We start from the raw sequence: 22,290 nt of genomic DNA, 5'->3' as shown, positions 1-22,290 counted from the left end.
TAAAGGTAATCTCTGAATAGGTAATTTCTAAGTTTTTCTTTATTTTTATTTATAGATGCCACTTCCAATGAACAACAAGAGCTTTTCTGTCAGAAGTTGCAGCAGTGTTGTATACTGTTTGATTTCATGGACTCTGTTTCAGACTTGAAGAGCAAAGAAATTAAAAGAGCAACACTGAATGAACTGGTTGAGTATGTTTCAACTAATCGTGGTGTAATTGTTGAATCAGCGTATTCTGATATAGTAAAAATGGTAAGATTTATATAAATTCAAGTAAGATCTAAGGTGTGATTAAAAATTATTGAGACTGATATTTAATAAATGTGTAATAATCAGTATACTCAAACTGGTTTTAAAATAGTCCATTTGGAAAATTATCCATTCATTCCAGTGAGGCTGTTCTTGCTTCTATTAGATTGAAAATTCAGTAGCCACAGTGGCTGGTGGCCGCCATATTGTATAATGCAGATGTAGAGTTTAAGAGAAAGATGTAGGCTTAAGATTATACAGACTGATAGATAATTATCAGGGTGGAATTGTTACCAAGAAGAATGCCTAAAGTGGGAAGAGAATAAAAAACTATGGGACTCTACGCTTCAGCAGTTGGGTAAAGGAGTCAGGTCTGAAAATTATATTAATTTACAATACTTTAGTATATTTATAGAGTCTATTACACTTAAATTTTAATAAAAACTCAGGACCCTTAAAAAGTTAAATAATATAAATAAGTGTATCAAATCTCTGTGAAAAAGAAATTACTGCTAACTTTATTAAACTAAGGTTAAGATACTGTTCATTAATAATTCAACTTATTCTTCATCAAACAGAAATTTGTTTAGGATTTGGGATTTTTGTATGTTGGTGCATAGTAACAAAATACAAAAAATTTAGTTGGAGTAATTAGAGAGTCACTGAGTACATAATTGAAGCTTAAATGTTACCCGAGTATAGAAGGTTATAGCAAGTATAATTTGTAGTTATCTTCATTTCCTTCCCCTTGCCCAATATATGTTCTGGGGGAAGAACAAAACAAAAATTTAATGTAGTTAAATTTGACCCTATTATGCTAGTTGAGTTTTCTTTCATCACACTGTACTAGAAAATTTTTGTTTTTTGTTTTTGTAAAATGAAAATAAAAGTCTTAAAGAATATTTAAGAGATTAGCTATACAGGGAACATTGATCAAAATAAAATTGGCTTCTAAAACTCTCAGACAGTAAAAAGGGACTCTTTGAAAACAGAAATATTGAATACTGACAAACTTATTTTGTGTTTTGTTTTGTGTTTATCATTAAAATATGTTCAGGAGAAAGCAGTATTTATGTTCAGGAGAAAGCAGTATTTCCATTTTACTGATTTCATATGGTTTGTATTCAGGAATTTTGAAAATCCTGGAAAGGTACTTTATTTTTTATCTCTGTAAAGGTACTACTGACTTGGGGGGGTGGGGGGGCACCTGACTGGCTCAGTGGATAGAGCATGCAACTCTTGATTTTGGAATTGTGAGTTCAAGCCCCATGTTTTGTGTAGAGATTACTTAAAGTTATTGACTTGGATATTGAAAATACTTAAATATTTGCATATTGAAAATACTCAATTTGAGTCAAATTATTTTGTAATTTGCTATATAATAATAAACCCTGGGATTTAATTTCTTTCCCCAAGAAAAAAGGTGTGTATGTTTTGTCTTTTTTTTTTTTTTTTTTTTTAACTTCTGGTTATTGAATTTCTGGATAAGCATGAAGCCAACTTACCCTGTTGGCCCTGTAAAACTCTTATATATATTTGTTATATATAGTTACTTCTGGTTTTGGCTACAAGGTTAATTTTATTCTTTTACTACCAATAATAAGTATGATCTCAAAGGCAAAGTTTGCCCTCTTATGGGATATTTTTACTTTTCAGATTTTATCTGTGACTTTCTGCCATTCTTTGTGAAATCGATACCCATCAAACTATTTATTGGTTCTGCCTTCATATACTGGCTTTGAGTTCTAGCAATCAAATTCTAGGTTATTACTTTCCAAGTCTTATGGTTATAGTAATTGTTAACAGTTCTTTGGCTGACTCTAGATGCCACTTCATAAGAATAGTTGGCAATTCGCTTGCCCCACCAAACACGTCTTGTCTCATCCTTTATTCCTCAAGTAGTTTATCTCAGGTGACAACTCCTTAATGGTTTGGCCTTAAATGTTTACTAAACCATGTGGTCTCTCAGTCTGTTCATCATTCTTCAAAGAATTGTGAGTTGGCACCACAGTCTAATAGAGAAAAAAGATGCGAAGTTTACCTTGGTGCCTGGACAGTGCGAACGAAGAAATTATAAATACTATATTTCATTGAATCTGAAGTGAAGAATCTCAGTCTCACGTCATGATTTCAGAGAGATTTTTTTTTAAAGGCTCAGAGTAGATGAAATACATTAGATTACATCACCAGTGGGGTATTATAAATTACATCTGTAATAGCAGTGAAGGTATTCTGGCCTCCCCACCCTTTTCCTTAGTGTGGTGTGTATGTATATAAATGGAGGTCTTTTATCACACTCTTCTGGATTGTAAGGTAAATAAATGGCTGGGTTAGAATATGGAGGGAATTGCAGAAAGATGAAAAGGACCAAGTTAGAGATAGGTAGAGTTAGGAACTTTATGCTTTCCCCCCCATAATTCCCTCCCCTCCTTTTTAATTTTTTCCCATTAAGCAAAACTTGGAAAGAATGACTTGTAATTTAAGGAAGCGGAATCTAGAGGTAATCTGTATGTAATCTTTGGTAGTTTGGCATCTGAAGAAGTCATAATTGTGAGATGGAGAAAAGAGAAACAAATACCTGCCTTCTTCACATATTGATGAGGTTTATAGGTTTTGAACTAGGTATATTGTCACAACTTAACTTTTTCCTTAAAGTTATCTTTAAAATATTTTGTTTATGTTGTTTAATTTAATTGTACAACAAAGAATATAAATCTAAATTTCTTTTTCTTTACAGATCAGCGCTAATATCTTCCGTACTCTTCCTCCAAGTGATAATCCAGATTTTGATCCAGAAGAGGATGAACCCACGCTTGAGGCCTCTTGGCCTCACATACAAGTATGAAACATACTATATATTGACAATTTTGCATTTATGATATTCTGCTGAAATCATGGTAGTTCTCTTTCAGATATGAATATGAATATTTTTTAAAAAGATTCATTTATTTATTCATGAGAGACAGAGAGAGAGAGGCAGAGACACAGAAAGATGGAGAAGCAGGCTCCTCACTCGATCCCCCGACCCGGGATCACGCCCTGAGCCTAAGGCAGATACTCAATCACTGAGCTACCCAAGCATCCTGATCTGAGTGTCTATTTAAAAATATTTGACTTTTAGTACGTTTTCTTATCATTATTTTCTTTTCCCCAAAACTTTTTCAGTTTCTTTAATTTACCATTTAAACCATTTTAAAATGTACTATTCATTGGTACTAAGAATGTTCACAAAACTGTGCAACCATCACCACTATCTAATTCTAGAATTTTTTTCATCACCCCAAGTGGAAACCCCCCTTCACAGCAGTCACTTCCCATTCCCCTTTCTCTACAGTTCCTGACAACTACCTATCTACTTTTTTGTCTCTGTGGATTTGCCTGTTCTGAATTTTAATATAAATGAAATCATATAATATGTGGCCTTTTTTGTCTGGGTTTTTTATTTAGCATAGTATTTACAAGGTTCATCAGTGTTGTTGCATGTGTCCATACCTCATTCTTTTTAATGGCTGTATATTTCTTTTTCTGGATATACTATGTTTTGTTTATCCATTAATCAGTTGATGGATGTTTTGACTTATTATAATGAGAGCTATTATGAACATTGATGTACCAGTTTTTGTTTTAATGTTTCCCATAAATTTTTGATAAGTTCCCTTTTTTTTTTCATTCACCTCAGATATTTTCTAATTTTCCTGTGATTCCTTCTTTGTTATTTAGGAGAATGTGTTTAATTTCTACATATCTGTGACTGCCACATTTCTTTCTGTTACTTATTTCTATTTCATTGTAGTTAGAGAATATACTTTGAAAGTTTTCAATCCTTAAATTTATTGAGGCTTGTATTAGGGCCTCACATACAGTATATTATGGAGAAAGTTTTGTGTGTACTTGAGAAGAAAAGAATGTTATTCTGTTGTTGGGTAGAGTGTTAGAAATAGAAATAACACATTTCTAATAATAGAAATAGAAATCTGTTAAGTCTAATTGGTTATTGACTAACGTTATTCAAGTCTTCCATTTCCTTGTTCTTTTATTTACTTCTATCCACTATTGAAAGTGAGTTGTTGAAGTTTTCAACTATTGTTGTTGAATTGTATTTCTCTCCAGTTCTGTCAGGTTTTGCTTTATGTATTTTGGGGCCCTGTTATTAGCTGCTTATGTTTATAATTATTATATCTTACTTATGGATGGATGGTCCTTATCATTATAACTCTAAAAGGTTTCATAAGTTTATTTTGTCTGATATTAGTATAGGTACTCCACCTCTCTTTTAGTTACTGTTTGCATGATATATCTTTTCTGTTATTTTACTTTTATAATCTGATTTTTTTAATCTAAATTGTCTTGTAAAAGTTGGATCATGTTTTTATAATCAGTTTTGACAGTCTCTGTCTTTTGATTGGAGTGTTTTATCCATTTACATTTAAGGTATTTACAGATAAGGTAGGATTTACATCTGCCATTTTGCTATTTTCTATAAGTTGTATGCCTTTTTGTTTCTCTAGTCTCCATTACTGCTTTTTGTATTAAATAGATATTTTCAAAAAAAAAATAGATATTTTCTAGGGTACCATTTTAACTCCTTTGTATCATTAACTGTGTTTTTTATTTTCTTAGTAATTACCCTGGGGATTACTGTTAGCATCTTAAAACAATCTAGTTTGGTTGAATACTAACTTAATTTCAGTAGCATGCAAAGTTTTGGTTCAATATACCTCCATTCCCTTCCTTACCTCCTCTTAGTGGTTATTCATGATATTGTTGTCATACAAATTAGATCTTCTTTTTTTAAGATTTATTTATTTATTAGAGCATGTGCACGAGCACAAAAAGGTAGGGAGAGGGAGAAGCACACTTCCCACTGAGTGGGGAGCTCAACACAGGACTCAATCTCACAACTCCAAGATCATGACCTGAGCCGAAACCAAGAGTCCGATGCTTAACTGACTGAGCCATGCAGGTGCCCCACAGATTAGATCTTTATACATGCCCATCAATGTAATTATTCCTTTATGTGCTTGTCTTATAGAGCAGTAGAATAAATGTGTTATGAATAAATATATTTATACTGTCTTTTATATTTATATATGTATAGTTGACCCTTGAACAACTTAAGTTTAAACTGCATGGGTCTACTTACATGCAGATTTTATTTGCTAAATACTGTACTGTAAATGTATTATTTCTTCCTTATGATTGTAAAAAAATTTTTAATTTCAGTATAGTTAATATACAGTGTTAGTGCTAGTTTCAGGTGTGCAGTGTAGTGATTGAACAATTCTGTGCATTTACTCAGTGCTCACTGTGATAAATTTACTCTTAATCCCCTTCATCTGTTTCATCCATTCCCCTCACTTATCCTCCCTTTGGCAACCATCAGTTTGTTCTCTATAATTATAGGGTCTGTTTTTTGGTTTGTCTCTTTTTTTTTCTTTGTTCTATTGTTTTGCTTCCTAAATTCCACATATGAGTGAAGTTATATGGTATTTGTCTCTCTCACTGACTTATTTCACTTAGCATCATACTCTATAGATCTGTCCATGTTGTTGCAAATGGCAAGATTTTGTTCTTTTTTATGGCTTAGTAATATTCTGTTGTGTACACACATATACCACATCTTCTTTATCCATATTCATTTATCAGTGGACACTTGAGCTACTTCCATAATTTGGCTGTTGTAACATGCTACAATAAACATAGGGGTGCTACATCTTTTTGAATTAGCGTTTTTGTATTTTTTGGATAAATATCCAGTAGTGCAATTACTGGATTGTAGAGTAGTTCTATTCTTAATTTTTTGAGGAAGCTCCATACTGTTTTCCACAGTGGCTGCACTAGTTTGCATTCCTCCTTATGATATTTTTAACATTTTTTCCTCTAGCTTACTTTTTTTTAACAATACAGTATATAATATTTATAACACATAAGATACGTGTTAATTGATCTGTTACCAGTAAGACTTGCCCTCAACAATAGACTATTATTAGTTAAACTTTGGAGGAGTCAAGAGTTACACGTGGGTTTTTGACTGAATGAGGAGGGGTCAGTTCCTTTAACCCTTCCATTATTTAAGGTTCAATTGTATGTTCTTTATTTCTTCTTGTGGATATCCTTTTATTTCTTCATAAAGGAATCCCTTTAGTATTTCTGGTAGAGCAGGTCTGTTAGTGAATTCTCTCAGTGTTTGTTTATCTGGGAATGTCTTAATTTCCCGTTCATTTTTGAAGGACAGTTTTGCTGGATATAGAATTCTTGGTTAACTGTACTTGTCCTTCAGCACTTAGATTATGTTATCCACAGGTCTTTTGGTGTCCATGGTTTTCTGATGGTAAGTCAGTTGTTATCTTATTTAGGACCTCATGTATACAATGCTATTTTTTTCTTGCTGCCTTGAACATTTTCTTTGTTTTTAATTTCTGTCAATTGGATTGTAATGTGTGTAGATGTGGATCCCTTTGACTTTATTCTGCTTAGAGTTCATTTAGCTCCAATAAGAGTTCATTGTGTAAATTAATAGTTTCATCAAATTTGAGTTGGTTTTAGCTATTATTTCTTCAGATATTTTTTCTTCCTCTTTCTCTTCTCTGAGACTTCCATCATATATATGTTGCATGACTGATGGTGTCTCTCAGGTCTCTGAAACTCTGTTCCTTTTTGGTTCATTCTTTTTCCTTTCTGGCCCTCAAACTGGATAATCTCTTTTTTAAAAAAGATTTTATTTTTTTATTTGAGAGAAAATGAGAGAACAGAACAGAAGAGAAGTGGTAGAAGGAGATGGAGAAGCAGGCTCCTCACTGAGCAGGGAACTCAATGCAGGGCTCAGTCCCACGACTCAAATCAGGACCTGAGCTGAAAGCAAACACTTACTGGACTGAGCCACCCACGGACCCCTGGATAATCTCTATTGATCTACCCTCACATTCACTTATTCTTTCTTAAGCCAACTCATACTGTTTTGGATTGTTTTTGTGGGTCAGCAAGTTCACTGGAGTCCTTAGTCTGCCATTCAGAAGTCTTTCTCTGAAGCACGTTTCTTTAGTTGAGACTGATGGAAGGATAGTCTTTCTGACCTAAATGCCATTGTGTGACAGTTCACACCTCAGACATAATTGGAAAATTGGTAATAAAAACCTATTATGTAGGTTTTTAATGGCAATTCTGCCATTAAACCTTCCCTGTTTCTATCTAGCTCTAACTGCTTCATCCAAACATCCCCTCAAATATGTGGCTTTAACATAATGTCATCTAGGGTTCACTCAGTAGAATCACATTAGCACTACCTCAGTTGATACTTTAGTAACTAGAGCTCTTTAGATAGGATTCAGGGTAGATCATCTTACAGTACTTACAAACTGTTACAAAGATTCCATTATAGCCATAAAATATTATACTATACACACATCTGTATAGTGTTTCTTTTGCACATGTTTTTATATAAACTAGCCTGTGGTCATGGATTTTTGTTTGTTTGTTTGTTCCCTAGTTGTCTAGTTAAAATATTCTGAGAATATTCAAATGATACTTTTTATTTTTAAGCAGGGCTCTGTGGGAGAAAGTAAAAGTTCAAAGGACTCTTGCCTTAATGCTTCAAATAAATTTTATACTGAAAAAATAATATTAATGACCTGAAATCTGGGATCCCTGGGTGGCTCAGTGGTTTGGCACCTGCCTTCGGCCCAGGGTGTAATCCTGGAGTCCCGGGATCGAGTCCCACATTGGGCTCCCTCCATGGGGCCTGCTTCTCCCTCTGCCTGTGTCTCTGCCTCTCTCTCTGTGTGTGTCTCTCTCATGAATAAATAAATTAAAAAATGACCTGAAATCTGCAGGCAAGCACAATGATGTTTATCTAGAGAATTTTTTTTTAAAGATTTTATTTATTTATTCATGAGAGACACAGAGAGAGAGAGAGAGAGAGGCAGAGACACAGGCAGAGGGGCAAGCAGGCTCCATGGAGGGAGCCCAATGTGGGACTCGATCCCGGGACTCCAGGATTACACCCTGGGCCGAAGGCAGGTGCCAAACCGCTGAGCCACCCAGGGATCCCCATATCTAGAGAATTTAATTAATATGTCTACGTATGACCAATAGTACTCATTTATAAGACAAGCTAATTATATTATAGCAATACCAATAACTATTGAGCACTTACATGTTTCAGAGATAGTGACAACTGCTTTATATACACCATCTCATTTAATCCTTCTGGTTACACAATAATTTTGTTCATATTTTAGGGTAGGGGGATGGGGTAATTGGGGCAGTAAGGGAGAGCACTTTTTATAATGAACACTGAGTGTTATATGCAACTGATGAATCATTAATTTCTACTCCTGAAACACTATATGTTAACTAAATTAAATTTAAATAAAAATTTTTAAATATTGTTCACATTTTCTAGATAAGCTTATATGAAGCTAAAAGAGATCAAGAAGAAAAAAAAAAGGATCAAGAATCCTGGCCAAGATTATAAAAGTAATAAGTGGCAGAATTAGGCTTACCACTCAAGTATTACTCCTGAGTACTTGCTCTTAATTTTTAAAAGCTTTAGTACCTCTTCTAAATATACTTTGTGGCCCTAAAATAATACAGACCAATTCTTAGTGAGGCTTATTAATTCATACATTTTTATTTTTATTTTTTTATTTTATTTTATTTTTTTTTTTAATTTTTTTTTTTTTTTTTTTTTTTTTTTTTTATGATAGTCACAGAGAGAGAGAGAGAGGCAGAGACATAGGCAGAGGGAGAAGCAGGCTCCATGCACCGGGAGCCCGACGTGGGATTTGATCCCGGGTCTCCAGGATCGCGCCCTGGGCCAAAGGCAGGCGCCAAACCGCCGCGCCACCCAGGGATCCCTAATTCATACATTTTTAGCTTCATTTTAACACCATTGTAACACCATTGTAGATTAGATCTTCCAAATAATTCAACTAGCCATACTTTTTCTTTTTTAGCCCTCATAGGTGAGTTTTTAAAGGTGTTACTATATAGGTACAGATGTACTTTGGTTAAATGGAACAAAAATTTATGTACTATAATAATTCTAACAAGTAAGAGAATTATTATCATTACAAAGCATGGTGAAATGGAAATGATCCTTGGCTAAGCTGCTTAACTTCTCTTTATCCTCCTTTATAAAACTGGAATAAAATAGGATTGGATTGTATAAGGATTGAATGGGATAATATATGCATAGAACCTAGTACAGTTTTTAAGACTATACTGTTTTCCCTTGTTTTCTTAAAAGATAAGTACTTTTGGCATGTGGGTAGAAGTATATTTTTGTTCTTATTGTTATCTTTATGCTGATACCTTTATATGATACCTTTGATTCTTACAGCTAATTTATTAGTTCCCTAAAATGAACAATACTGAAATTCTCACCCCCACTTCCTACTTCCCTAGCATCTAATGTAAAGTAATAACCCATTTACTCTCACAGTAAATACCTTTATAGACATTCAAAGTTTCTACTTTCCTTTTTTTTTTTTAATATATTTATTTGACAGAGAACACAGCAGGGGGAGGGGCAGAGGGAGAAGCAGGCTCCCCACTGAGCAGGGAGCCTGACATGGGGCTTGATCCCAGGACCCTGGGATCATGACCCGAGCTGAAGGCAGACACTTAACCAACTGAGCCACACAGGCACCCCTCAAAGTTTCTACTTTCCATACACTCTTCTCCATCCCCTTCCTCAACTTTATATTTTTATTATTGTATAATACTTACATGGTTAGAATGTGTAATTGTATACTACTGTCACCTTTATGCCCTTTGCTTGTTACTAGTTCTACAGGTAATATATTTAATTTTACTGCCAATCCTTATATCAAAGTTCCTCTAATCATTTCTTGGTAATTTGGAGCTCATTCTTTTTTTTTTTTTAAGTTCTCATTTATTGAAGTAATCTCTACACCCATTGTGGGGCTCAAACTTGCAACCACAAGATCAAGACTAACATGCTCTTCCAGCTGAGCCAAGGAGGTGCCCCTGGAGCTCATTCTTTATTAGAATGACTCATGGGAATATTATTCCTTGAGTTTTTGCATGTACAACAGCAGTTTGTGTGTAGCTTTAATTTTTAAACATCAACTTGATTTGATATGAAATCTTTGATTCATTTTAAATATTATTCCATTGTCTTGATTTCAGTCTGATTTTCTTTCCCTTATATAACAACGTGGGTTAAAAAAAAAAAAAAAAAAAAGACGTGGGTTTCTTGTTTGGATCCCTAAAGGATGTTTTTCCTTTAATGGCCAAGTGCTTTACTGGTTCCATATAAGTGTTGATTTTTCTAGATAAATTTTCTTAGTTGAATCGTTACTCTTTCCTTACAAAAGTCCACTTTTATTTCTGAAAAGTTTTCTTCAGTATTAGTTTTTAGTATTTCTTTTGCTGTACTGCTTTGTTTTTCTTCTTTGGGGATGCTAGCTATTCATATGTTGGCTCTTCTTTGGCTCTCTGTTTCTCTTAAAATCTTAATATTTAATCTCTTTTTTTATTGTGTTGGATTGTTTTTCATCTTTCTTATTTCTATTCCCTTTTTCCTTTTCTCTAGTTAGTTGTAAGGCAGCCTGACAGTGAGTATTAGAGACAGGCAAGAGGAAGGGAATGAGTATTAGTCAACCAGCGATGCCTGCCACAGGCTACAATCATTGGAGGGAAGAGTCTGTTTTGAGTAAAATGAAAAATAATATATTTTTAATGACAATAGGTTGGATAATCAGCAACACCAGCTATTTTCTATATAGTTCCTGGGAGGTAGAGAGGAACCCTGATTTACATTTGGGTGCTAGCTGTTCACTTCCAATTACAGTGTTGATTTTTATTTTGCCAGAACTTATATTTTTAGTGGTCATTCCATTTTATTTTAAAAAACAAGAAAAAATTTTTATTCTGCACTCTTGGGGATGCTTTAAGTAATTGTATTGTTCATTCATTTATTTATTTTATCTAACATATATATCTAAAGTAGAAGAGGAATCCTAGGATTAGCAAAAGCTAATAAAAATTTTAAGATTTATCAGCATGTTAGAGCTTATAGAACTAGAAAATCTGAAGTGGAAAAATTTTTAATAGTGTACACCAGTTCATGTGAAATTTGAGACCATAGTTGATATAAAACTAATTATATATTTAATAATACAAAGGTTTTAGAGGTATGAAATTCTCCTAAGCTGGTAAGTTAATGTCTTTTTTTTTTTTTTTAAATCACAGGTAGTTGGATAATCTGAAAAAGTTTCCTCAGTCTTTGAATTTCTAAAAATAGTATCTCTGTTAAGATATTTTTATATGCTCATGGAAATTAACAGTGAAAATTCAGCCAAACAAACATATTGTTTGGCCTCATTGGAAATTTCATTAAAATTCCCTGAAAATAGCAGTGGGTGCTATTTTTAACATTTTAGGTGGGTGGTGAGTTGCTATCAATTATGATTTTTAAAAAATGAGTCTTCTCCCAAGACAGAATACACAGAGACATACAAGAAATTTTCATACTTCCGTGATCCCCTGATGAAAAAACTCTGTCCTAGGTATATATGTTTATAGTTTAAAATCTTTCTAGTAACTAAAACTTGGTATACAGTTTTTAAATTTGGTAATTAAATGGTCTAGGTACATCAGAAACTACTAAATGCTGAGTGAGCTGATTTATAGGATCAGTCAAGAATATTGTTGCCACATTATTATTTAAATTATTGTTTTTTAGGGTGGAGTATATTAAAGCTGCTTTGGTAAATGAGATTGTAGACAGTTGTAGCATTGAGGAAATTTGCTCAATGAAAGTTTTTCTGTTGTTAACATACTTTGTATCAACTCACTTGAAATTTTTTGTTCTGTGTTAGAAGTTTACATTTGCATTTAGCTTATCAGAAACTCGATTTTAGAAATCGATTTGATAGGATGAAAAATAAACATTAAATTAATGGGGGAAAAATCACAAGTAATTTCAAAACCTTTCAAAATTTTGTTTCTTCAACCCTGTTCATGAATTTCCTAAAAATGTGCTAATTTTTTTCCACACCGTAATGGAAATACTATAAACAATGGAAAAATGGAATAAATGAAATAAAGAAACAAAGAAAAAAGGGACAGAAGAAAAACTGTTTTAGTAGTGGGTAACTAGTCATATTTTTTAATTTATAAAATATTACTATATGGTGATTATTAACAGTTACAAATTATTTTTGTTTTCTTTCCTAAGTATTATTGCTTTGTTTTTATTGAGGATAAGCAAGATTATAATTCTCTGTATGCTGACTTTTAGGTAATTAGGGAGGCTTGGCTGCTGTATTAGCCTAGAATATAGGCAGATTATGTAGTAGTTTAATTTTTTTATTAGTTATTTTCTTTATGGCACAGATACCTAAGATGTAATTATGTAGGGTACAGACTAGAATGTAGACCATTTTAGTAATAACCTGTATTTTAGGGACTAGAAACTCTTCTTTGTGACCTCTATAATTAGACATGTAAACTGGGAACATAACATTTTACACTATACACCTTCACATTCAAACAGCTCTTAGATTTAATGTTTAGACACTTAATATGAAGTATCTCATTTAGTTCAGTATATGTTAATTCTTACATGAATTCTTTCATATATATTTTTAAAAAGATTTTATTTATTCATGAGAGACAGAGAGAGAGAGAGAGAGAGAGAGAGAGAGAGAGGCAGAGGGAGAAGCAGTCTCCAGGCAGGGAAGCCCGACGTGGGACTCGATCCAGGGTCTCCAGGATCACACTCTGGGCTGAAGGCAGCACTAAACCGCTGGACCACTGGGGCTGCCCGAATTCTTTCATATATTAAATCAGTTTTAAAACCCATTTCAGGGCAGCCCGGGTGGCTCAGCGACCAGGATCAAGTCCCGTGTCGGGCTCCCTGAGTGGAGCCTGCTTCTCCCTCTGCCTGTGTCTCTGCCTCTCTCCCTCTCTGTGTGTCTGTCATGAAAAAATAAATAAAATCTTTAAAAAAAAAAAAAAACATTTCAGTGAGTTTCCTCTTTTTTTTTTTTTTTTTTTCAATGAGTTTCCTCTTAATAGAGTTTGGAAAACATTGGGCCACCATATTCCTTGAAGAGAGCCTTTTGTGTGTATACAGTTCATTAAAATTGGTTCTTGGTCTTTTGCCTCTCTGGGCCAAACATTTCTGGTTTCTTTAGCTTTTTTGTATAGATCTTATTTTCAGATACTTAAATCATCTATGTTATTTTTGCTGTACCTTCTTATAAAGTCTTTTACTGGTGAAGATCAGAATTTTAAATATTTTATTTTAACTGCCTTAGGAAAGTACAGTCATTATGAAGTAGAATGGTAAGATTATCCTTTTTTAGTTATCTTTTTATGCTTTATACTTTTATCTTTTAGGATTTTTTTTTTTTTGGTTCACAAAAGGAGGACCAGCCATACATTGAACATATACGATGTTTGCCATTTTACTAGAGAAATTAATCCATTGCTAAAAGTATCTGTTGTTCTTTGCAGCACATTTCTTAGATTCTTAGAGCAAATTATTTCTTCATATAGAAGAATATAGAGAAAGTTTAGTAATTACACAGAAACAGTCACTCATCAACTATGATTTTTATTCAGTAAATGTGTTCAAGGCATTGTTCTAAATACTGGAGATAAAGTACTGAACGAATAAGCAGAATCCTTTAATTCTAGTGGAAAAGAATAATAAATAATACTATGTCAGGGTGTGATAAATACAAGAAAAAAAGTAATGCAGAGAGAGTGACAGTGGGGGCAGGGTACAATTTTATGGAAGCAAAGTCTTAATTTTTGCATCCTGAAGATTTTCAGCTCAGATCACTAGTGTTTGTTTTACTTCTGTTTGACATTACTTAGCATGTGTTTATTAGATAAACTTTTGTTATCATCACTTTAGTGGTGCTAAGTTGGCTGCATAAAAGCAGTTTGCTGCTAATCTTGACTGGTCAGGTAATGTTCATTATGTCAGTTAAATGATGTAGATGAAAACTATGTAAGAAATAATGTGATATCTGTGATAGGTATAGGTTTCAACTGAATATGTGATTTAGGGGATTCAGCTTGCTGTCATGCAAGTCTCCCAAAAGACATGCGATTATTCTTAATAGTATTCAGCCTTAAGCCCTATATTTCTGATGCAGATCTTAAGAAGTAAAGCATATAGGCTAATGCATGCCATACTTGACTCATGTTTAACTTTAACTCATGTTAAACTCATGTTTAACCCATCTTACCATGCATCTTAACTTCTACTGAACTAGGATCCACATAAAGATTGAGTCTCTGATTCTATACCCACCAACCCATGCCCTACACCATCTGCTTCTCAAGACGTCTCCTACCTTTCTATAATAAGCCCTCTTTCTTCTTGGCTGATCCAAAATCAAATCAAATGTAGGGCTCCATTGCACGTCCTCCTTAAAACTTTTCTTACTGACTTTATTCCACATTGATACAGCCTTTTTCTAAATGTCTCCTCCATAGTCTGTGCCATATAATTCTTTTGTGTGTGTGTGCCATATAATTCTTTAAGATTTTATTTTTTTATTTAGAGAGAACACAAGTGGGGGCAGGGGGAAAGAATCTCGAGCAGAGGCTGACATGGGGCTTGATCTTATGACCCTGAGATCATGACCTGAGCCAATATCAAGAGTTGGATGCTCGACTGCCTGAGCCACACTATACGTAGCTAAAAGGAAACCTTGTTTCCTTTATCCATAACACTTTTGACACCAAATGTGTGGATTTTCCACACCAATAAATTCTCCACTTCTCTGCAAACACCAACTGAGTGTCCTATAATTTATTCATTCCTGACACTAATGACCCAGAGTTACCATAATTACCATGGAGAAGGGGTTCCATGTACCACCCTCCCAGCACCTTGATATGTTCACCAACCCAGGAGTTCTCCAAACCCCTTTGTTGGGAATTTTGATGGTAGTCCCATTAGGTGAACATGATTCATTAAATCACTGGCCGTTGGTGAATTGAACTCAGTCTCCAGCCCCTCTTCCCTCCCTGGAGGATGGGGAGTAGGGGCTGAAAGTTTCAACCCTCTCATCATCACGTTGGTTCCTGTGATAACCAGGCTTCATTTTCCTAGTTATCACATTAGCTTAAACTCAAGCATGTTTGAAAGGGGCTTCTTAATACAGAACAAAAAAAAAAAAATGCATCTCTTACTTATCACTCAGGAAATTCCAAGAGTTTTAGGAGCTTTGTGCTAATAACCAGAGAGGAAGATCAAATATATATTTTCTTATATCACAATAGGCAAGTATTGGACATGAAAAATAGGCAGGCACTGAATAGGCTGTGCCAGTGAAATTGTGTAGCAGTCTGTGAGACTGTACTAACTCTTCAGAGGACTCTGATAATTTTTGTGTCTTTTTGCATGCAACCCAAACCAAAATTATCTGTATAGTTGGTTATTTATAAATTAAAAACTGATACCATTTTCTGTTTTTGTGTGTGTGTGTGTGTTACAATGCATACTTAACAATAAAGTTAGACAATAATTAAACCGATAAGTATCACTCCTTTGGATAGTTGGGCAAAGATGCATCAGACAAAACCAATATTTATTAAGCTCCCAAAACTGTTGATAAGCTTAGAATATTATTGAACTCCTAGTAGAAAAATTTGTTATTCTATGGTGAATGATAAGTTCCAAATCTGGTAATGCTTTTTTTGTGTGTGTATTGTAAAGTCTGTACGTTTAGTGTAGCAATTTTTCCCCCTTCTATATGTGGCCTCACTACCTAAATGTTTATTGAATGACTGTTTTTATTTGGGATGTAATCTAACTTGTTTATTTTTAGGGCACTAGATTAATATGTTGTTTGATAGCTAATAAATTAAGGCACAATTTGGGGCTATCCTCCTGCCCTTTATAGCTGTTGGTTTAGAATAAAAAAAAAACTTTAGTGTATTTTCCTTTCTTCTTAAAAGATAGATATAGGTGTGATGGAGGCAAGTTGAACTAAACCTTTTTTTTTTTTTTTTTTAAGATTTTATTTATTTGAAAGAAGAGAAAAAGAGCATGAATTGGGGAAGGGGAGGGACAGAGGGAAAGGGAGACACAGATTCCTCATTGAGCAGAGAGCCTACTTGGGGCTCAGTCCCAGGACCCCAGAGATCATGACCTGAGCAAAGGCAGGTGCTTAACTGACTGAGCCACCCAAGCACCTAAACCTTACTTTTAATTCTGATTTGTGGCAGCAAGTGAACATTTCCTATTTTAAGATGCTTGGCACCCATATATATATGAAAAGATATATATATGTAATATTTATATATATTAATGTATATATATATTATATATATTTTTTATAAATATATACACACACTTTTTTTAGAGAGAGCATGCATGGGAGGAGGGGGGAGGGGCGCAGGCTCCACATTCAGCACAGAGCCCAGTGAGGGGCTTAGTCTCACAACCCTGTGCTCATGACCTGAACCGAAACAAGAGTTGAATGCTTAACTGACTGATCCACCCAGGGGCCCCAAGATGCTTGGCACTTTTTTTTATTTTTTAAAGATTTTATTTATTTATTCACGAACGAGAGACACAGAGAGAGACAGAGACATAGGCAGAGGGAGAAGCAGGCTCCATGCAGGGAGCCTGATGTGGGACTTTATCCCAGGACCTCTGGATCATGACATGAGCCAAAGGCAGACGCTCCACCACTGAGCCATCCCAGTGCCCCTGCTTGGCACTCTAGGTAGAAGTCTTGCTATGACTTGTAGTTTATTCACTGTGGTAAACAGACATTGCTTCCTGAACCCTGAACTTACATAACTTAGTTCATTACTTCCCAAATGTAAATATGGTATGCTGGTTGGTTTTTTTTTTTTTTTTTTTTTTTTTTGATTTAACTTTTTCCCATTATAGTTTTATAGAAGAGATACGAAGTTTTTTGCTCTTTATTGTTATTGATACAGTATCCTTTACAATCCAGTTTATTCTTATCTGGTGGTTTCTGATCTTGTAAAGAACTCTGGAGATTAAATTAAGGTGGATTAGGAGTTCACTGGAGCAAGAACTCATTCCCAGTGAGTATGGACTGCAAAATAGTCTTAGTTAAATATTTTTTAGGTGTTGTTTTTATTTTTTAGCTCCTATAATTTCACAGTTGCAACAGGTGATATGAAGCAATAAATCCCCAAATTTACTAGCGTAGGAGGCCAAATTCTGAATATGTATTTAGTTTTTAAAAACTGATACCAACTCATCACATTTTCTAATGAGATTAGAAATCTCCCTCCTAGGTTGATAGAGAAGGTATGTTTGATATGAAGTGATAAATTAGGGTAAAAATTTATAGGTATCATCTTAGCTTTCATATGACTTTCTTTCATAGTTGGTGTATGAATTCTTCTTAAGATTTTTGGAGAGCCCTGATTTCCAGCCTAGCATTGCAAAGCGATACATTGATCAGAAATTTGTACAACAGGTAAGGAATTCTTAGTGTCTTAAATTTTCTTACATTCATCTTAGCAATGATTTATTAATTTGTGATTAGAATAGTTTTTCAAAACTTAAATGGTTTATTTCACTTTAACAGCATTTAATACTCTTGCCAGACAGAGTAAAGATGAAGTAGCTTTGAGAATGAGAGTATTTTAATCAAGAGTGAGCTGCTAATGAAGTTGAGTCATTTTATCCAATGTTGAATTCTCATAGTAACTTTATAAAGACAAGAAAAGCAAGCCTTTCTGGACAATCTGAATGACTGTTCAATCTAGCGGCAAGAAGCCGCCTCTTAAATTTTTAAATCTTTGAACTTTGACATATGTTTTAAGCATTGCGACTTTGAAATGACAAAGAAAAAATGGAAATGGGATCATTGTTAGGAGTTTGGGCCTTAGGCTCCTTTCCTGTTATCAATTACCAGTGACCTTTCCTTTTTCCTTTCCCCTTTCCACTTTAGGCATTCTAGCCATCCAGTTAAGGAGATAGAGTGAAACATGTGATAACCTTTTTTTTAAACTTAATTTTTTAAACTTTTTTTTTTTAAAGATTTATTTATTTCAGAAAGTGAGCATGCACAAGTAGGGGTGAGGGACAGAGGGAGAGAGAGAACCTCAAACAGACTCCCTGCTAAATGTGGAGCCTATGCAGGGCTCAATCCCAGGACCCTGACCTGAGATCATGACCTGAGCTGAAATCAAGAATCTCCTGCTCAAATGACTGAGACACCCAAGTGGCCCCTTTCATTTTTTTAATTGCTTTTTAGCTATTAAGTTTTAGAACCTATATATTGAAAATTAACTCCTCAGAATGTGTTCATTTTTATTTTTATTTTCACAATCTTTTTTTTTTTTTTTTAAAGATTGTATTTATTCATGAGAGACAGAGAGAGAGAGAGAGAGAGAGAGAGAGAGAGAGAGAGAGGCAGAGACAAAGGCAGAGGGAGAAGCAGGCTCCATGCAGGGAGCCTGACGTGGGACTTGATCCCGGGTCTCCAGGATCACACCCTGGGCCGAACCACTGAGCCACCCAGGGATCCCTCACAATCTTTTCAACAATGTAAATGCCTCTTTTTAACTGTGGGAATTGGTTGGCCCTAGACAAGATTGTGAAGTAGACCAGATCTTTCTGGGTTCACTTTTTCTCTGGGAAATACTTACCAGTATGTAAGGTCACATTAGGAATTTGATGCTCTCCTCTTCTAGAGTTATTTGCATTTTCAAAAAGATTTGAAGATGAGTGAGAAGGTAGTGATGAACCCAGTGTTGGTAGGATTAAAATCATTATGAGAACTTTTCCTTCCGTCTTACTACACTGTATGGTAAAGATTCTACAAACATGAATTCCACATATTTGGAGTTCATTTTTGGTCATTCATAACTACCTCTGACCTCACATGAAGTATTCTCACTAGTTGCTGTGAGTGTATTGATTGATGGAGAATACTGTCAAGAATATGTTCTTCAACCATTCAAGCAGCTCCTCGTAAATTATGAAGAAATATTAGATTTGTGCTAAGAGTAAAATTTACATTTCATTCACAAGTAAAAAAACAAATTAAATGGAGCTTTATTATTTTGGTAATTGCAAATGAATGCATATTTATTTTCTTCTGTAGCTCTTGTGTGCTACAGAAGGAATATAGTATATTAAGGAACTCTAGTAATACCATATTAAATTATGTTTAAGATAAAAGCAAGTTGAGGGGAGCAGTTACTTTAATGCTTCTTCAGTCTGGAGCTTGAGGTATTTCTGCTGCTGAATTATTTCATAGGTTTGAGAGGGAACAAGAAAAAAACTGGTTAGAGTGGGACCCATTTTCTACCTTCTCTAAATACCTGAGTTTAGAGAAACCAGAGCCCAGTAATTTGTTCTTAGCAGCTTAAATGACTATGCTTGCATAGATCACTTCTCCTAGTTATTTTTTTTCCCTCCTAGTTATTTTTATGTTACCTTTGTATATAAGGGAATTCTCAGCTTTTAGTATTTTGAAATTATTTGATTGCATAGTAATTTTTAGAAATATGGGAGAAAAAAACCCTAAGTATAAATGTGGACATTCATTATTTCAAAAGAATAAAACACTTGCATAATTCCAAGTTATGTTCAAATTCTAGGATTTCAGAAGAATAAAGGAAACTAAGAATTATTGAGGGTGTACTTTTATGTGCCAGGCACTGTCCTTATATGCATTTATATAAAGAACTAGACCATGTTTAATTCCACACAGCTAGTAGATGGGACAGTCAGAATTGGAACTAGACCATGTTATTACGTTCACGTAAAAAAAAAAAACAAGATTACTTTCAACCTTACTCATTTTATCAATGATGAAGAATGACAGAGGTTATGATTTACCTTTTAAAAGCGTAGATATAAGTATCAACGCCAGAATAAGAAACAATTTTCTAATAACTAGGTTTGTGTTTATTATATGAATTTATATTGATTTATATCTATTTGTATTTCTAAATAGATTATTTTACTTATATTAATACTTCAAAATAGGTTTCTTTAAATAAATTTGACACTTGGCTAATTGCTATTCTCTAGGTTAATATTTTTCTTCTGAGGATCAATTTATACTAGATTCTGTTCTTGAATTAAGCAAGTCGGCCTTAACAATTAAGAGCCCCTTTTATTAATTTAAAAGCTTATCTTCTAAGTAAACCCAACATCAGAAACTGATTTGAGTGTCTCAAGTGAGTAGTTTAGCCATTTTTAATTACAATAATTTGAACTGAATTTATTAAGTATATAAACACAAATTCTTGTACTCTGGATATTTTTGGCTGGAGCCTCATTCCGGACTTTAATAACCTAGTGAACAAAGAATGCAAACTATAAACAAGACTTTTGTTTAGGGGTATATAAATATGACTAAAGTCATCACTGCCTTCCACTCTACTAGAAGAACTGCATATGTAAACAATTACTTATAATTCAAGACAGAATGGGCAAAGAACTTTGATGAGGTTCAGAGCTTGCCATCTTGACTGTAATTACCAATATCAAAGTACAGAACATAAAATTTTTTGATGACTTCATATAGGTGATTATATAGATAGGGAATATTTTTAAATTTTTCCTAAGAAAATCCAATGTTTTATTTAAAATACAGTAATACTATTTTTTGACAGAAGAAATTCAGTTTCTTTACCATTTAGAAATGGAAGTTTGAGCTTTTGACTTTAAATTTTTCAAAGACCTCTTTATCGTGCATTTGCTGAAGAGTTGTGCAGAGAGGTATAGGAAAATGGTGATTTGGCCAGTTTGAACTGGTTTAAAATTTTACAGCCAGTTGCTAAAGTGACTTTAAGTAAAAATGTGTGGTCTTTCTCATGTTTGATTTCATTATTTCATGTATGTTTTTTATTCTGTTAGCATGTATATGCTGACTTGATTTTTTTATTTATTTATTTATTTTTTTTTTTTTTAAATTTTATTTATTTATGATAGTCACAGAGAGAGAGAGAGAGGCAGAGACACAGGCAGAGGGAGAAGCAGGCTCCATGCACCGGGAACCCGACGTGGGATTCGATCCTGGGTCTCCAGGATCGGGCCCTGGGCCAAAGGCAGGCGCCAAACCGCTGCGCCACCCAGGGATCCCTGATTTTTTTATTGTAAAACCACAAAGCAGCTTTGGTTTGTATAAATCTTTCTAATAAACTGTGAATACTCATTTACACGTGTATTTTTTAAACTTCATTTATTTAATGACATGCAATTTGCAAGCTTAAGGTTTTTGTGTGTAGTTTTGAATTATTATCAGAAAGCATTAAAAAATCTCTCAAATTTCAACATTGTATAATTATGAGCTATGGTTAGTAGCCAAGAATAGGATAGAATTTTAAAATGAATGGCTAGGAAAAAAATCCCACTTTTTTTTATATTGTTGTTTTTGAAACGAAATACTCCTTAAGCTTTTCTTTAGCTTCATTATTTAGCAAGAATAAAATCAACCTAAGGCAGAATCTCTAAGAATCTTTAAAATTTTTTTAAAGATTTCATTGGGTTATCTCTAAATCAGATTAATATAAAGTGAAGTTTTAGCTCAATTATTTTTAAAAAGTAATTTCTCAGATTTTTTTTAAAGCTCCTGGAGCTTTTTGATAGTGAAGATCCCAGAGAACGTGACTTCCTGAAGACTGTTCTGCACCGAATTTATGGGAAATTTCTTGGATTAAGAGCATTCATCAGAAAACAAATTAACAACATTTTCCTCAGGTAAACTGGTCATATATTCATATGTAGCACTTTTTCCCCCCTCCATGTCTTTTTATTCTAGTTCCTTTAGATTAATTTTTAGTATCAACTCCGTTAATCTGATAGTATTTGAGTCATTTTTAGCCTATATTGTGGGTGTTATTGGATTGCATGTAACTTTTTACAAACTTGTAACCTACTTCTCATGTTAAGTGGATAGTAGTAATGAAGACAGTTTTTAGGATGTAATACCAACACTCATGTTTAAGATTTATTGAATTTGTCTAGTTACCTATTTGAGCTTCTTTAAAAAGGTGTATAAATACTATTTAAATCAATAGCTCTTGAAAGTACTTTCATTA

General features: G+C 33.9%; 1 protein-coding gene across 1 annotated transcript in view; it reads left to right on the top strand.

Moving 5' to 3' along the window:
• Positions 1-22,290, top strand: part of PPP2R5A (protein phosphatase 2 regulatory subunit B'alpha) — a 64,328-nt gene that overhangs the window by 28,293 nt on the left and 13,745 nt on the right. The window contains exons 2-5 of the mRNA XM_077902184.1: positions 56-252; positions 2,987-3,088; positions 17,613-17,705; positions 21,819-21,949. Of these exons, the coding sequence (XP_077758310.1) occupies positions 56-252; positions 2,987-3,088; positions 17,613-17,705; positions 21,819-21,949 (523 nt within the window). The remainder of the gene's footprint in view (positions 1-55; positions 253-2,986; positions 3,089-17,612; positions 17,706-21,818; positions 21,950-22,290) is intronic.

This window comes from Canis aureus, chromosome 6, assembly GCF_053574225.1.
Source record: "Canis aureus isolate CA01 chromosome 6, VMU_Caureus_v.1.0, whole genome shotgun sequence".
Lineage (NCBI taxonomy): Eukaryota > Metazoa > Chordata > Mammalia > Carnivora > Canidae > Canis > Canis aureus.
This window is presented reverse-complemented; position numbering and strand designations above follow the sequence as displayed.